General features: G+C 47.9%; 1 protein-coding gene across 3 annotated transcripts in view; it reads left to right on the top strand.

The window, feature by feature from the left end:
* The first annotated feature begins 5,096 nt into the window (after positions 1 to 5,096).
* Sec14l4 (SEC14-like lipid binding 4) overlaps positions 5,097 to 15,324 on the top strand; it is a 25,808-nt gene continuing 15,580 nt past the window's right edge. The window contains exons 1-2 of one of the 3 annotated variants that reach the window (XM_005396269.2): positions 5,102 to 5,202; positions 5,515 to 5,662. In XM_005396269.2, the coding sequence (XP_005396326.1) occupies positions 5,609 to 5,662 (54 nt within the window). In that variant the 5' untranslated portion in view covers positions 5,102 to 5,202; positions 5,515 to 5,608. Of the gene's footprint in view, positions 5,203 to 5,487; positions 5,663 to 15,324 lie in introns of all 3 variants that reach the window. The other 2 variants (XM_013520472.1, XM_013520473.1) reach the window with 2 other exon arrangements.

Genomic DNA, 15,324 nt, shown 5'->3' with positions numbered 1-15,324 from the left:
GGTAGCCCGTGCGCTCCCCTCCTGATGCCATGTGGCTTGGGAAAGAGATGGAGACCTTCCGACATTTTTTAGGGAAAGAAAGATAGAAATCTGGGGGTGGACACAGGACTCCAGACTCCCAGTCCACCTATTTCCTGGTCCTCTGTCTTTAGGGCAGTTGGTCAGCTCTCCTTGCTCACCCTTCTCCCTCTCCCACACCCTTGTGGCTATCTCCTGGGAGTAGGTGGGTGTGGCCACATCAGGTTCCAACTTTCCCTGGGGTCCCCCTGAGTTGGGGGTACTTAGGAAACTTTAATCTCATCTCCCAGGCAGGCCCAGGCATGAGGCCACCCGCCCTGTGCCAGGAAGACACGCCCTCCCAGCCCTCCGCCCAGGATCACGCAAGCCAAGTTCAACATAGTTGGAGAGTGGCCTATCCAGCGAAGATGTCCACAGAGTGGAACTGATGTAGCCACGATGTGGGGACAGAGCCGGCAGGGCTCCTCCTCCTCTTGTCACTATGCAGAACACAGATGCCATTGGCCCCGAAGTATTTCCTTCCATTGACAGGTCACAGGCTTCAGCTACGACTGCCAGCAGGGTACCTGTGGCCCAGGAGGGACACACCTGGAAGGTGGGAGAGAGGTACCACACGGTGAGGGCTGAGAGGCGTAAGATGCAGTCACCCTAGGACAACAGCACCAGGGCAGCCCAGCTTCTCAGCTTTCAGGTCAGCAGGGAGGGAGAGAGGGTGCACCACGGAAGAGGCAAGTCCTTGGCCCCCAAACCACTGGCGCCCAAGTGGGTAGAACTGAAGTCTGCTACGCCCAGCACTAGCTGAGGTTTGAGGAGACGCAGTGGGCTGCTGCCGGAGGGGAAGACAGCTGCCCTGTGCTGGAGAGACAGTAACCTGTGGGAGACCTGGAACCAACCAAAGTGACATTTTGAAGCTTGGTAGTCAGGAAGCCGTGGCATGGTCTCCAAAACCCCGCTCTACACCGCCTGCCTAAGCTCCAGTGCTAGCTTTGCCACTTGGGGGCCTGAGACATCATTGGGAAGACTCTGAGCTTCAGTTTCCTCCTGATCCATAATTGGGAAGAATGACAGAGACGCCCTTCCAGCGTGGGGAGGAGTCAGGAGCCGTCCCACACTCTCCAACCTGGCAGCTACTCACCACGTGTACCAGGTGCAGTAATAAAGCACCCCACGGGATGGCTTAAATGACGGAAATGTATTCTCTTAAAACTCTGGAAGCTTGAAGCCCACCATCAAGGTGCAGGCAGGGTTAGTTCCTTCCAAGAAAAGAGAAAGAATGTGCTCCGTTCTTGGTTCTGACCGTCTGCCAGCAATCTTTGGGGCCTCCTGATTTGTACAAGCATCACCCTGAAGTGGTTTCATCTTCACATATATTCTCCCTGTGTGTGTCTGTGTCCACACTGCCCCTGTTTATAAGGACATGCTGGAGCAGGACCCGTCCTCCTCCAGTCTTCATTAAAAACATCTGCAATGCCTCTACTTCCAACCAAAGTGACATTCGGAGCTACTGCAAATTGCAAATGTGATATCTGAATTTTGAGGACACATAATTCAACCCATAATACCACACATGGCTTACTGAACATTCAAAAGTTGGAATGAAATATGCTGTATTAAATATATGCTTGGCCCAGCAAGGTGGTGCATGCTTGTAATTCCAGCTACTTGGGAGGCTCAGGTAGCGGGGGGATCATGAGTTTGAGGCTAGCCCTGGAAACATGATGAGACTCCGCCTCCAAAAACAAAGACCAAAAAGAAGTCTTCCCAGCCAGGCGTGGTAGTGCACGCTGTAATCTCAGCACTCGGGAGGCTGAGGCAGGGAGATCATTGCGAGTTCGAGGCCAGCCTGGGCTACTAAGTGAGCTCAAGGCCAGCCTGAACTGCATAGCGAGACCCTGTCTCAAAAAGACAAAAAAAACGTCTTCCCTAAGCATACACCTAATTTGAAACTTGGTATGAAGAAGGAGGAGAAAATGACAATGACATCTCACTATTAACTAGTGGTTGATGAGATAATCTATTTCATTTGTTAATCACATTGATCACATGTTAAAATGACAACATTCCAGATATATTATATATGATACTTTGTGTGCCTGCTAGCGAACTTAAAGTCACTCATGTGGCAGGTGTTATTTTTCCATTGGACAGCAGCGGACTAATATTTACAAACCCTCAGAACAGGGCCTGGTAAGTGAGAAGCACCTATAAGTGCTACTTAAATAAAGACTCCTTGCAGATGACTTGTTACCTGTGGCATTTTTAAATATGACTTTCATTCTCCTCAGAGACTGCAAATGGTTGGGGCACATTTCTTCCCTTGTTTGGCACTTTTTAAACTGAGTGAGTTTCATTTTCTATTCCAGAAGTATATAGCACATATTATGTGATTCTATGTTTTTCAATTTGTTTTGTGGTATTTTTTCCATGTCATTATAAACTCTTTGGCAATCACGGTAAGCACCATAGTTTACTTTAAAAATTATGTCAGACCAGGTGTGGTAATATAGGCCTGTAATCCCTGGGAGGGTGAGGCAAGAGGATTGCAGCTTCAAACCCAGCCTGGGCAATTTAGCAGGATCTTGTCTCAAGAGCAAAACAACACGCACACACGCGTGCACGCACACACACACACACACACACACACACACACACAAAGGGCAAGTGAGACAGCTCATTGCAAAGACCCTGGATTCATGCCCCAGTACCACAAAAAAAGAAAAAAAGACAGAAAGAAAGAAAGAAGAAAAAAAGAAGAAAAAAAAGAAAGAAAGAAAGAAAGAAAAGAAAGAAAGGAAGAAAGAAAGAAAGAAAGGAAGGAAGGAAGGAAGGAAGGAAGGAAGGAAGGAAGAAAGAAAGAAAGAAAGAAAGAAAGAAAGAAAGAAAGAAAGAAAGAAAGAAAGAAAGAAAGAAGAAAGAAAGAACCCCACAAGTTTTCCTGTGAATAGTGCACAAACAACTTTAAGCTTTAAATATATTGTCATTGCCGGGTGTGGTGGTGCACTCCTATAATCCCAGCACTCTGGGAGACTAAGGCAAGACGATGGCAGTTTAAAATCCGCTTGGGCAGTTTAACAGTTTGGTGAGATCCTGTCTCAAAATTAAAGCTAAAACAGGGCTGGGAATACAGGTCAGCATAAAGACTCTGGGTTCAACTTCCAGTACCGTCAAGATAGTTTCATTTTCTGTCAGGAATGTCACAGAGCAAAGTGGTGAAATACTAAAAGATTCTGGTACATATTGTCAAGTAGTTTTCTAGCAAAACAGTTTCTGCGTCTGTCAGCAACATATGTCTCTGTTTCACCAACTTCTAACATCTTATTATCATTTTAACTAATTAATTTATGAGACAGGCTCTTGCTGTGTTGCCCAGGCTAGCCTCCAACTTTTGACCCCGCTTGCTTCAGCCTCCTTTAGCACCTGAGTGCTGAGATTATGGGCATGTATCACCCCACCCTGTTATTATTATTTCTTAAAAGGTCGCATGTATGTTTTGTTCGGGGTGTGTTGTTTGTTTTCTGATTTTTGAGAGAAATAAAGCATCTCATTATTTGAATACACATTTATTTGACAGTACTGGACTTCAAGCATTTATTAACTTAATAACTGTACCTGTGCATTTCTTTTCTGAGAATTGGTGCTTGAAATTCTTTTTTTATTTGTTTCTTTGTGACTTACTATTTTTCTTATAAGGTTGCATGAGTTCTTTATCTATATTTTATTTCCCCCAAATTCATATCATAAATATACATAATGTCTTAATTCTGTTTCTTACTTAACAGGTTTTTGTATTTTTATTTATTTAATGTTTTATTTTATGAGTGTATGTTTATACAATCAAAGTAAACCCTGTACAGTTCCTGTTATTTAAGTGCAGACCATGCCCTTCCAGAGATGTGATATCACTTTGATTTTTTTTTTTCTTTTCTTTTCTTTTTTTTTTAAGTACTGGAAATCAAGCTCAGGACCTTGTGCTCGCCAGGCAGGCACTGTGTCACTCTGATTTCCCTACAGAATTTTTTGGTGATTTCTTTTCGCCCGGCTTGCATTTTTTAAAAGTAAAAAGAAAAAAGCAGGGCACAGAGGATTTGTGGGACAGTGACACCATTTCATATGATGCTGCAGCAGCAAATACAGGTCATTATACAGCTCTCAAAACCCACGAATGAGCCGGGCATAGTGGCACATCTTGTAATCCCAGCACTTAGGAGGCTGAATCAGGAGGCGGAAGCAGGAGGAACGCTGTGAGTTGGAGCCCAGCTTGGGCCACACAGTGACATCCTGTCTCAAAAAACAAAAGACAGAATGCAAGAGTGAACTCTAACATAAAGTATGGATTTTGGGTGACAAGAAGGTCAATAGAGTCCACTCATGGTAATTAATGTCCCATGCTTCTACCAGAGCGGGGCGCAGGGGCAGTGGATATATGGGAACTTTCTGCTTTCTCAGAGCAAAGAGCCTAAAATTTCCCTAAAACATATAACGTATCCATTTCCTTAAAATTCAGAACTATTAGATACATGAAGTCAACATTAATGATGTATTTTTATCTAATTATGTTTAGAAAAATTAAGGAATGAAAACTTTTATTTTCTTTGGAATTAAGTCACTGTAGTTTGGTTTGTATTTTAGTCACAGCTCCTCACTCAAACTAGTGAGAAACCACATTTCCCGGCCTCAGCAGCCACATGTGGCCATGGCCGTGGCCATGGGACTGTCATCTCAGAACTAGGGCTTAGTTTGACCCCATGGGAGGACAGAGGGAACCCATCTTCTCTTGGCTTCTTTTCCTGGCCCCTTCCTCTCCCACCTGATCCTTTCTGGAAAATTCATGCCGAGGCGACTTGTTTTTCTTCCCTTCCCCCTTGACATCAGCCCCACTGGAAGCTGTCCTGTGGCCGCCACCTCCTTCCCACCCCTTGGCTTGCTGCCTGTGGGTCGGGCGCGGGAGCTCACCACCTGGGCCATCCCAGAATTCTCGCCCCTGCAGATTCCAGCCTCAGTAATAATTATGCAACTATCTTGCTGGCAGCCAGCACTGTGAAATGCCACGCATTCTCCGGCCTCAGGGGGCACCGTGTTTTCTAATCCTGCCCAACACCTGCGGGGCCAGAGCTGCTTGACACCCAGGGCTCAGCTACCAGCCGGCGAGCACTGACCGAGCCCAGCCTGTGTTCCCGGACAGAGGTGGGGGGTTCGTAAAGGTCCTCCCTTTAGCAGAGGAAACATTTGCACGGGTCTCCGGCAGGCACGCCCCCTCCCCCTCTCGGAATCGGTAGCAGGTAGCAGTCCCCGGGTGAGAAGGCCTAGAGGTGGAGCCCCTGGCGCAGCCTGGAGTCTGTGCTCCCCGGGGACCTTCCTGCCCCGGGTAGGCTGCGCCTGGCGACTGCAGGGCACGAAGAGGGCAGGGGGAAGGACCGAGAGAAGCCACAACGGGGCAGGGCGGAGCAGGACAAGTGGCTCTCCCATCAGGGCGGGACTAATGTCTGACCCCGCCAGGCAAAACTCGGGGGCAGGGTGGCAGTGACAGAGGTCAGGCCGGCGGACAGGACCTGCACAGCTGCGCCCCGCGCCCCTCTGCCCCGCGGGTGCCATGAGCGGCCGAGTCGGGGACCTGAGCCCCCAGCAGCAGGAGGCGCTGGCCAGGGTGAGGGGCTCGGCGGCGGCGGGGAGGGGCGGGGAGGGATGGGGAGGGATCGCGCAGCGGGACACTGTCCCCTCTCCCCAGCCCAAGTCCCCACCGCAGGCCGGGAACGTGGAGCGCGAGGCACCCGGGACAGGAGCCCTCTGGGAGCAACTGGTGGTGGTGATGAGGGGGCGTTGGAATCCAGCCCCCAACCCCAGCCCTGGTCCTTGTTTCCTGCTGGTCGGGATGCAGTGGGGCTGCCCTGGGCTGCCGGGGTGACACATGACACGGGCTGACAGATTCCCAGACCAGAGTCCCAGATCTCCTGCCTTGATTTCCACATTTGTTTACTTTCTCTTCCTGGCTCTCTGACGTCTTAGGGCCCAAGTCTTCTCCCTATGATTATTTATTCTTATTTTTTATGAAATATTTTTAAAAGGGGCTGGGGATATAGTTCAGTGGCATAACAGTCTGCCTGGCAAGGCCAAAATGGTGAGTTTGATTCCCGGTTCTTGCAAAAATAAAATAGAAAAGAAATATTTTCAAAGGGATTTTGAGATATGCCTGCCAGCTGCACCTGGGACAGTACCATGGGGATAGGGTAGAATGCTCCCTTAGCTCTTTTTTTTTTTTTTTTTTTTTTTTTTTAGATAGGGTCTCACTGTGCAGTTCAGGCTGGCCTTGAACTCACTTTGTAGACCAGGCTGGCCTCAAACTCACAGCAATCCTCCTGCCTCAGCCTCCTGAGTGCTGGGATTACAGGCCTAAGCTACCATGCCCAGCTTGGGCCTGTGAAAGACAGGGTAGTTTAAGATTTGTGGGAAATTATTTATTTTAAGGCTCCTTACTTGGAACAGGATCCTCCAGCAAGGCATGGGGGATGCTGGTGAAGGAAGAGGGTCCTGGTGTTGCAGGGTTTGGGGATGCTGGAGTCTCCTTCTCAAGGTGTTTTCTAGGTTTTTTCTGTCCTGAACAGAGGATTTGTCAAGACGGGCTCAAAAAGTAGAGAAGTTTTACGTTTATTAAAAGTAGGAACAGAAACAGGCTCTGCAGAGAAAGTCTGGGCCCAGTAAAGGTTGGAAAAGAAGTGTACTCTATAGAAGAAAGTGGGTCACAGTGAGAGAACACAGTAGCAAAAAATTCAGTGCAAGCAGGGTGTGGTGGCGCCTGTCTATCATCCCAGCACTTGGGAGGCTGAGGCAGGAGGATGGCCATGAATTCCAGGCCAGCCTGGGGTTCATAGTGAGTTCAAGGCCATCCTGAATCACAGAATGGAACCCTGTCCAAACAACAACAACTAACCTCAGTGTGGACTGTCCTTTTTGTGTCTCCCACTCCTCAGGCTGACTTCAGGCCTAGGCCGTCCTATCCCAAACTGCTCAAGTTCTCACCAGAAGTCCAAGGGCAGGGCTTTGGGAACTGCTCCTGGGATTTTGTAGTTAACAGGTCTCACCTTACTTCCCCAGTCTGCCTGCCACACCCTCTTCCCCTGCCTCCCTGGGACCTCACTCAGCACTTGGGGAATAGAAAAGGTCTGCAAGTAAAGGAGGGTCCTCAGGGAAAGAGAGAGGTACCCAGATGATGGGGCAGGCCCCCAGTTCAGAGGCCTCAGGTGAAGGAGAAGGCATCCCCTGGTGAATCCTGTCCCACTCCTGCTGATGGCCTCTGGGAAGCCCCAGGCATGAGGTGCATAGGACAGACGGGACACCTAGTCACTGGGGGTACATCAGCATGGAGACACCTGTGGGGCAGAGCTCTAAGCCATTTGAAAATATTTTATTGTTTGTTTGAGACAGGCTCTCACTGTGTAATTCAGGCTAGACTTGAACTCACTACATGACCCAGGCTGGCCTCGACTTGCAGCAGTCCTTCTGCCTCAGCATCCTGAGAGCTGGGATTACAGATTTTGTTTGTTCCTACTTTTTCTTTTCTTTTCTCTTGTGGTACTGGTGATCAAACCCAATGAGCTACATCCCCGGCTCTTTGTGTTTTTTGAGATAGAGTCATCTAAATTGTCCAGGAGGGACTCGAGCTTGCTTACAAGTTCCAGGCATGTGCCACTGTGCCCAGCCTCTTTTCCACTATTTAGGTTTTTTTTTTTTGGTTTTGTTTTTTTTCCGGTACCAGGAGTCAAACTCACAACCTTGCACTTGCCGGGAAGGCGCTGTGCTGCTAAGCTAAATACCCAGCCTCTTTTCCATTACTTAAAAGTAATGTGCCAGGCGTGGTAGTGCACTGCCTGTCATCCTAACCCTTGTGAAACTGAGGCAGGAGGATCTCAAGTTGAAGGCCAACCTAGGCTTCATAGTGAGTTCAGGACTTCTGTACTACATAGAGAAATGCTGTCTCAAAAAAAAAAAAAGTAATTAATGCTTATTATTTTTAAAATGTTGTGGGGAAGCAGTGTGAGGGGAGGTTATCATGGTCCCAGAGGTCTCGATAACTATGCCCAGCAGCATTTCCTTCCAGATTCTTCCTGAGCCTCGTGTTGACCACCACTGGCCACACTGCCAGATGCTTCTCTGTCCATATGGCATCAACCTAAAATGGGTTTTTTCCAAGATACTTTAGTCCCTTCCCAGCACCTGCTTGGTGGCTGTCTCTTTGACTTGATGGGCATTCCAAGGACCGTGTGGCCCCCAAAGGCAGAAGACACGGATTCCTCCTGTCCTTGCCACTTTGCTCACCCAGGAAGATTCTCTACCTCCCCAGCCTCGGTTTCCTCATCTGAAAAGCAGGAGTGTGACCTTTGCCCCTCCTACCTCAGGGCACATTTGGAGGTACAAATGAGGGAGCCCATAACCCCAAAGGGCTGAGGGTACAATGTTTTGCTTCCCAGGGGATCTGTCCCTCACAACCCCTTAAAGAAACTTTAGATGCTCAGACCCTACAAGAACCTCCATTCCTGGTCCCCATCCTGTCCCAGGTTAATGTACACCCAAATGCTGTTGATCGTGTTACTTGTTAACACCAGAGATTTTTTTTTTTTTTCTTTTTGAGACTTGTCTCACTATGCGGTTCAGACTGGCTTTGAGCTCACTTTGTAGCCCAGGCTGGTCTCGAACTTGAAATGGTTCTCCTGCTTCAGCCTCCTGAGTGCTGAGATTACAGGCATGCGCCACCGCGCCCAGCTAACACTGGAGATGTTTAAACTGATCATTCCTTTTTAGTTATGCAAGCAATACATGAATGCATTCTTTTCTCTTTGTTTTGTGTGTGTGTGTGTGTGTGTGTGTGCTGGGAATTGAACTCAGGACCTTGTTCTTGCCAGGCAGGTGTTGTACCGCTAAGCTATATTCTTGGCCCCTGTGAATGCATTCTTACCTTAAACATGCTCCGGAAAGCTAAACGAGGTTTGGTGGGTAGCAAAGACAACTCCCTATGGCTTTCCTTACATCTGTTTCCCATTGCAAATTCCAGTTCACACATTCACCTGCAAAAGCAGCCCTTGCCTTCGGTGCCTTTGCAATCTCCTCTCTTTCTCAGACCTGAGCTCCTGCCCAGACCCCCACAGCTTCTCTTTCCGTCCCTCTCTGCTGACTTTGCCTCTCACTTTGTCCTGAAAGTCTCCAGTCTCCAGGATTCCAGGTGCAATAGCAAACAGAAACACCAAAATGACATCCAACATTTGGAGGCAGATTTACTTTACAAGGACAGGCACTCCCAAAATATCAGGCCCTGATCTCTGGTGGTCTAGGGCTTATATGGGATAGGCAAGCAGGACGTACAGAGGCGGAATGGCTTTTCAATTGGGGACTGATTGGTTTATACAATGTGCATCACCGTGACCAGCTATGCACCACAGCGACTGGCCATTTCTAAGAGACAAAAGCAACTGGAACTGGAACAGGAACTACTACCTGGGCAACTAAGAAACTGAAGTGGGGGGCATTTTCTGTTACATTTCCCCCCTCTTTTAGTTTCCCTGGCAAATCTTTACTGGGCATATTACATGTGATCTTTTGAGACGAGGCCCAGCTAGAAGCAGTAACATTAGGGTTTGTCAGTGACCTGAGGATGAGCCCTAGCCAAACTCCCCAAGACTGCCTTATTACAGAGTTTTTCCCTAAGTTGTTTTTAGGGAGAGACATAATTTAGGCCTGTCTGTTCTATAACATTACTCTGGCAAGGGAGTGAGGGAGTGAAGCTGATCGGGGAGAGTGTCCAACGTGCCTTGGATGCTCATCAGATCTTGGTCAAGTATTTGATTGATTGTTCTCTTTTCTTGGGGCAACCATTCATAGAGTTTAAGGCAAAAAACACAGCTAGCAGGGGGCAGGGAAGAAAAGACTGGGAGAAGTAAGCAGCCTGAAAAGACAAAAATCAAGGGGAATAGGTATGGAGCAATAGGAAAAAATCAAAGGGAATAGGTATGGAGCAATCCTGTGAACGGTGTCCTCAGGCTTCCGTCATGCATGACCAGAACAGGGCTTTGAGTGTGTCATCTCTTCATAGTGAGCTGTTTGGGGCAGATAAATTTTTTTCCATAAGATCTAAAGGCTGGATTTCTGAAACTTGTAGAAGTAGTTAATATGAGGGCTGGGGATTTATCTCAGCGGCACAGCACCTGCCTGGCAAGTGCAAGGTCGTGAGTTCGATTCCCAGTACCGGAGAGGTGCGGGGGGTGGGGGGAGAAGTAGTTAACATGCACCTGGGTTGTATTGTGTGGGCAGGAGTGTCTACAAATATAGCTGGTCTTTTAACTGGTTACAAGCTGTTTCTGTAGGGTTATGTTTTATTTTTGTGTAATCTATCTATGCATCTTTAAATGTGGAGAGTCCACTATGATGCATGAGGTCAGGGCTGATGACACAGACGCTGAAGCCTGAGCTGGCTGCAGGGGTATGGGTGCCAGCGCTGCGGCTTGAGCTTGCAGAGCAAACAGCAGAAGCAGGTCTTGCTCTGATCTTCTGGGAATGCTGGGTAAAGTTTTTGCAGCTGAGGTTGATGTTTCAGTCAGTTGGATCCCCAGAGGGGGCTTAGGCCTCTGGACCAGGTTATTTTGTGTCAGTGGTGGCAGGTTTCCAAACAGCAGCAGGAAGCAGTTTGTTGTGCAGATCATCCCTGCAGGAGAGTTTTGGCCTAAATAGTTTTGTCCAAGGTGACCTCAGCATATCTATCCTGCCAGACTTCATTCCTAATGGAGCTACTTCCATCCATAAATAGGGTATACTAAGCATCTATCAGGAGGTCCATTTTTAAGAACAGTTCATCCCAGTACAGCATATGGCCCCTGGACAGTTAGGTCTCAGTCTCAGGTGAGGTTGTCAGCTTTCTTGATCAGGACAGTGGCTGTTAGAGTGCGGAGACAAAAGTGGGGAGGCAGCCCTTAGTGACCGGATCCAAGTTTTTTTGTTTTTTTTTTAAACAGAGTCTCACTATGCAGTTCAAGCTGGCACTGAGCTCGCTTTGTAGCCCAGGATGCCTCGGCCTCCCGAGTGCAGGGATTACAGGAATGCACCACCATGCCCTGCTCCTGGCAAAAAACACAAAAAAGTATTTGCACAAGTAGGCCAATGGGTGCTCCCAAGAGCTGACAGTCTGAGTAAGCATCGTTGTTTTTGTGAACTCAAGGATCCAGATTTTCTAGAGGCCAGCAGCTCTAAGAAATTTGTGGAGTTTCTTTCTTGTCACTAGTTTCTGGAGATATTGCAACAGAGATTTGTGTCTTTCCAGCAGGCAGTTTGAGTGTCATTACTCAAACGTGCAGTTATATTTTGTACTGAGAAACTAGCAAAATTAGCTGTGAGGGCTTTTTCAAAGAGGAAACAAGTTTTTGAACCTCTGGGAGGTTTAGTCCAGGTCAGTTGGTTTTTGGGTCCAGAACTGGGGTCTTTGTGAAGAGGGGCTAGCTGACAGGAGCCAACCAAAGGCAGAAGAAAGAACCCTTTTAGGTCCAGGCAGTTGTACCAGCAGGCTGTGGGTGACAGAAGACTGAGGCAATGTATATGGAGGGCAATTGTGGTGACATTGGTAGCTTGGAGATTTTGAACAGGCTACATAGGCAGAAGAGGTGTATTTTAGCAGTTTGATAGTGTATATTCTTTTGCTTGGGGGACCATCATGGAGCTGGAAGGGACAGAGAAACCTTGGAGAAAAGGTACTGGTGGCTTGGCCAAATGTGTTATTAAAGCCTCCCTGAAAATAGTGGGAGAGGGCCAGGGGTATAGCTCAGTGGCATGAGCACCTGCCTGGTAAGTGCAATATTCGAAGTTTGATTCCCAGTACAAAAAAAATAGTGAGAGAGCTCTTAACCACTTGTAGCAATTGAGTCCAAATGAGTTGCATCTTGTCTCAGGATTTCCCCCCTGCAGGGGCTTATGGAAGTATCTCAAAAGCAGAGGAAGTGATCTTTTAAATCTAGACATGTAAACCAGGTGGCATCTGGAAGTAACAGTCCAAAAAGGGTGTATGGGTTAGGAACCACAGACTGTAGGGTAATGGCTACGTTGTTGATGGTATGGAGATCTTGCACTGGTTGGTAATCCCCATTGGGCATTTTCACCAGGAGGAGAGGAGTGCTCCAAGGTGATTAACAGTCCATCAGGATCTCGAACTACTGTGTAGCTGGATGCCTGTTCGTGCTTCCCGTGACATCTGACAGCAAGGGGGGAGAGGGAGGGGGGGTCACGGTGGGGTGGCATGGTTGATGGCCAGGCCTGGAGGAGAGTCTCTAGTTCACACCTCTGGAGGAGAGTTTTCAGAACTTCAGGACTGCAGTTGTGTCTCAAGCTGATGCAGACGTTATCTGCCTCTTGGGGAACAGAGTTGAAAGTGCAGGGTTACATGAAAAGGGAGGTTGATTGGCTTGGTGCAAAGGAGATGGTCTCTTCTGACTTGAAGAGGAGGTCTCTTCCCAGAGCAGTATGGGGACTGACTTAAACAGGAATTCATGTTTGATGAGATGTCCTCCCAGGCTGCAAGCTTGTGCCTGGCAGAAGGGCAAGAAGCAAGAGTCTCAGTTGCCCAATGATAGTACTATGGGCAAGATCTCCATACCATCAACAACGTAGCCATTACCCTACAGGCCAGAACCTAGTCTGGCCTAGTCTGAGCCTGTCAGACCAATGAAAGGGTTGAAACTTTTGAGAATTATTTATTTACTTATTTATTTATATACATAGTCCTTATAACTATAGCCAGAGGGTATGATCATCTATCAGACTGGTTGTTTTTTTTTTTTTTTTTGGTCTTTTTTGAGACAGGGTCTCACTATGCAGTTCAGGCTGGTCTTGAGCTCACTTTGTAGCCCAGGAGGGTCTCAAACTCACAACAATCTCCTGCCTCAGCCTCGTGAGTGCTGGGATTACAGGCATGCACCACCATGCCCAGTTTTGCATTTTCTTATAGACATCAGGTGCTTTTTAAAATCAGGCTTCTGCCAGGCATGGCGGTGTATGCCTGTAATCCCAGCATTCAGGAGGCTGAGGCAGGAGGATCATTGTGAGTTCAAGGCCAGCCTGGGCTACAAAGTGAGCTCAAAGCCAGCCTGAACTGCATAATGAGACCCTGTCTCAAAAGATAAAATCAGGTTTTTGGGTAACAGTAGTTAATGGGCTTCTTGCTCCCCTTTTTGATGTCTTTGAGAAGTGCTTGACAGGGTTTCTAGGTGAGGCAATCTTTGATAAGGCCATGAAAAGCACTGGTCTTGGTGATTGATTGGGGCCCTCATTCATCAGGGCTGACAGTCCAATTTTTTCTCAAGTGGAACTCACAATGTGGGTTCACATTTCACAATGTGGAACTCAGAAGGAATTGTTGACAGTCATCTCATGTGGGCGTTGGATGATGCCATCTGACCAGGATAGTTGTGTAAGCAGAAGGCTCAGGAGGAGGGCCTCTGTGGCCAAATGCAGACAATGGCTAGCTAGAACGAGTACAATTGGCTGGAAGCAGGCAAGTCGGAAGTGGGGAGTGAAGCTATAGGTGTTGGCAGCAACTGCAGCAGCCAATGAGGGTGCAGAGGTGGAGTTCTCGGGAAGAATGGGCCTCTTTCTTCCTTTTTTGTTTCTCTGAGCTGCAGAAATCAGTTTGGTTTCATTTTTAACTCAGTAAAAGCCCCTTTTCCTGCAGTCAGGGACAGTGGGTTTTAACTGATTAAGTTCCATTCTATCTCCCTATGGTGTGTTGTGTACCCTTGAGCAATGTTGCAACAGACAAAGGGTGGGTGCCCCTCAGAGAGAGACCATTCAATCCTCATGGGGACTTAGGTTCGACTTAGCTAAGGAGGGTGTGAGGCCTCCTTTATGACATATGTTGATCACCACAGAACCGCAGGTGAGGGCCCAGTCAACCACCAAGACCACTGCTTCCCAGTCTTGGTGCAGACAGAGCAACCTGTTGCTTATGCTGTCTGTTCCACTCACATATTCATTCAGCAGGCACTTAGAGGTTAAACATTCCAACCCCCTTCCCTCCAGGGTGGTCCCGACTAATGAGAGATGATCAGACCCCCTTTCTGCTCTTCTGCTTGATCTGAGTGGGACTGACAGACTGACTAAATGGAGTACCCCTGGGGCTCTAACTGGAATCAGGCAGGCAGACAGATAGATAGACAGACAGACTGCATCCTCCTCCCTATGAGGTCTGATGTGAGCTGCTCCAGCAGGGAGCTAGGAAGCCTCCTCCAGACCTCTGAGGGGACTCGTGAAATCTCAAGGGCGCACCTTCCCCTCAGGACCTGAAGAGGTCCTTGCTCCATCTGTGAGGGCCACAACTGGGGAGCAAAGAGGTCAGCGCAGTCAGTCTTCCAGGCTGATGCACCAGGTACAACGGCAAACAGAAACACTGAAACGACCCCCAAAATCTGGAGGCAGATTTATTTTACATTGGTGGGCACTGTTGGGATCATTCCCAAAATATCAGGTCCTGATCTCAGGTCATCTAGGGCTTATATTGGATAAGCAAGCAGGATACAGAGGCAGAATGGTTTGTCAATCGGGGGGATTGGTTTATACAATGTGCATCATAGTGACCAGCTGTGCATCACAGTGACCAGGTGTTTCTAAGAGACCAGAAGCAACCGGAACTGGAACAGGAACTATTACTTGAGCAACTAAGAAACTGTAGTATACTGGGGGGCTGGGGGGCCATTTTCTGTTACACAGGTAAGTCGCATTTGCTGAGTGACAGCCCACAGGTATCTGGTATCTGCTTGGGCCAAGTGCAATGCTAAGTATCTTATGTGCATACATTTATTTGATTGACCCAAATTTATCATTATGCCCACTGTACAGATGAGCAAACTGAGGCTCAGAGAGGTCAAGTAACTTGCCTCCAAATCCAGACCCCAAGGTGTAATGTTATCAAGGGGAACATTCCCAATACATTTGGCTGGCTTGTATTGGAATCACTCAGGGATCCTTGTAAAAATAAGACACCAGGGCCTCGCCTCACACTTGTAGAATGACAATCTTGGGAGTTAGAGCACTCTCAAAGGCTAAAAAGGGCTCACCTCTTCCTTCTCTGGTGGGCTAGGGCTGCCTCACTCCCAGAACACAAAATGGCTCAGGGCAAGTGCTGTGTGGTCTTCACTCTTCAGGGTCCCCAGGTTGGCCTGACTGGCAGATGAAGGTAGGAAGAGTTAGAGATGGGGTTGGTGGCCCAAGGGTCACAAGAGCCCCTCTGACCGTTTATTTATTTATTTATTTATTTATTTATTTATTTATTTATTTTATTTATTG

The sequence above is a fragment of the Chinchilla lanigera genome, unplaced genomic scaffold (genome assembly GCF_000276665.1).
Source record: "Chinchilla lanigera isolate Chin_1 unplaced genomic scaffold, ChiLan1.0 scaffold00054, whole genome shotgun sequence".
NCBI classification, from domain to species: Eukaryota; Metazoa; Chordata; class Mammalia; order Rodentia; family Chinchillidae; genus Chinchilla; species Chinchilla lanigera.
Note: the sequence above shows the minus strand (reverse complement) of the source record. Positions and strands in the feature narration are given on the sequence as shown.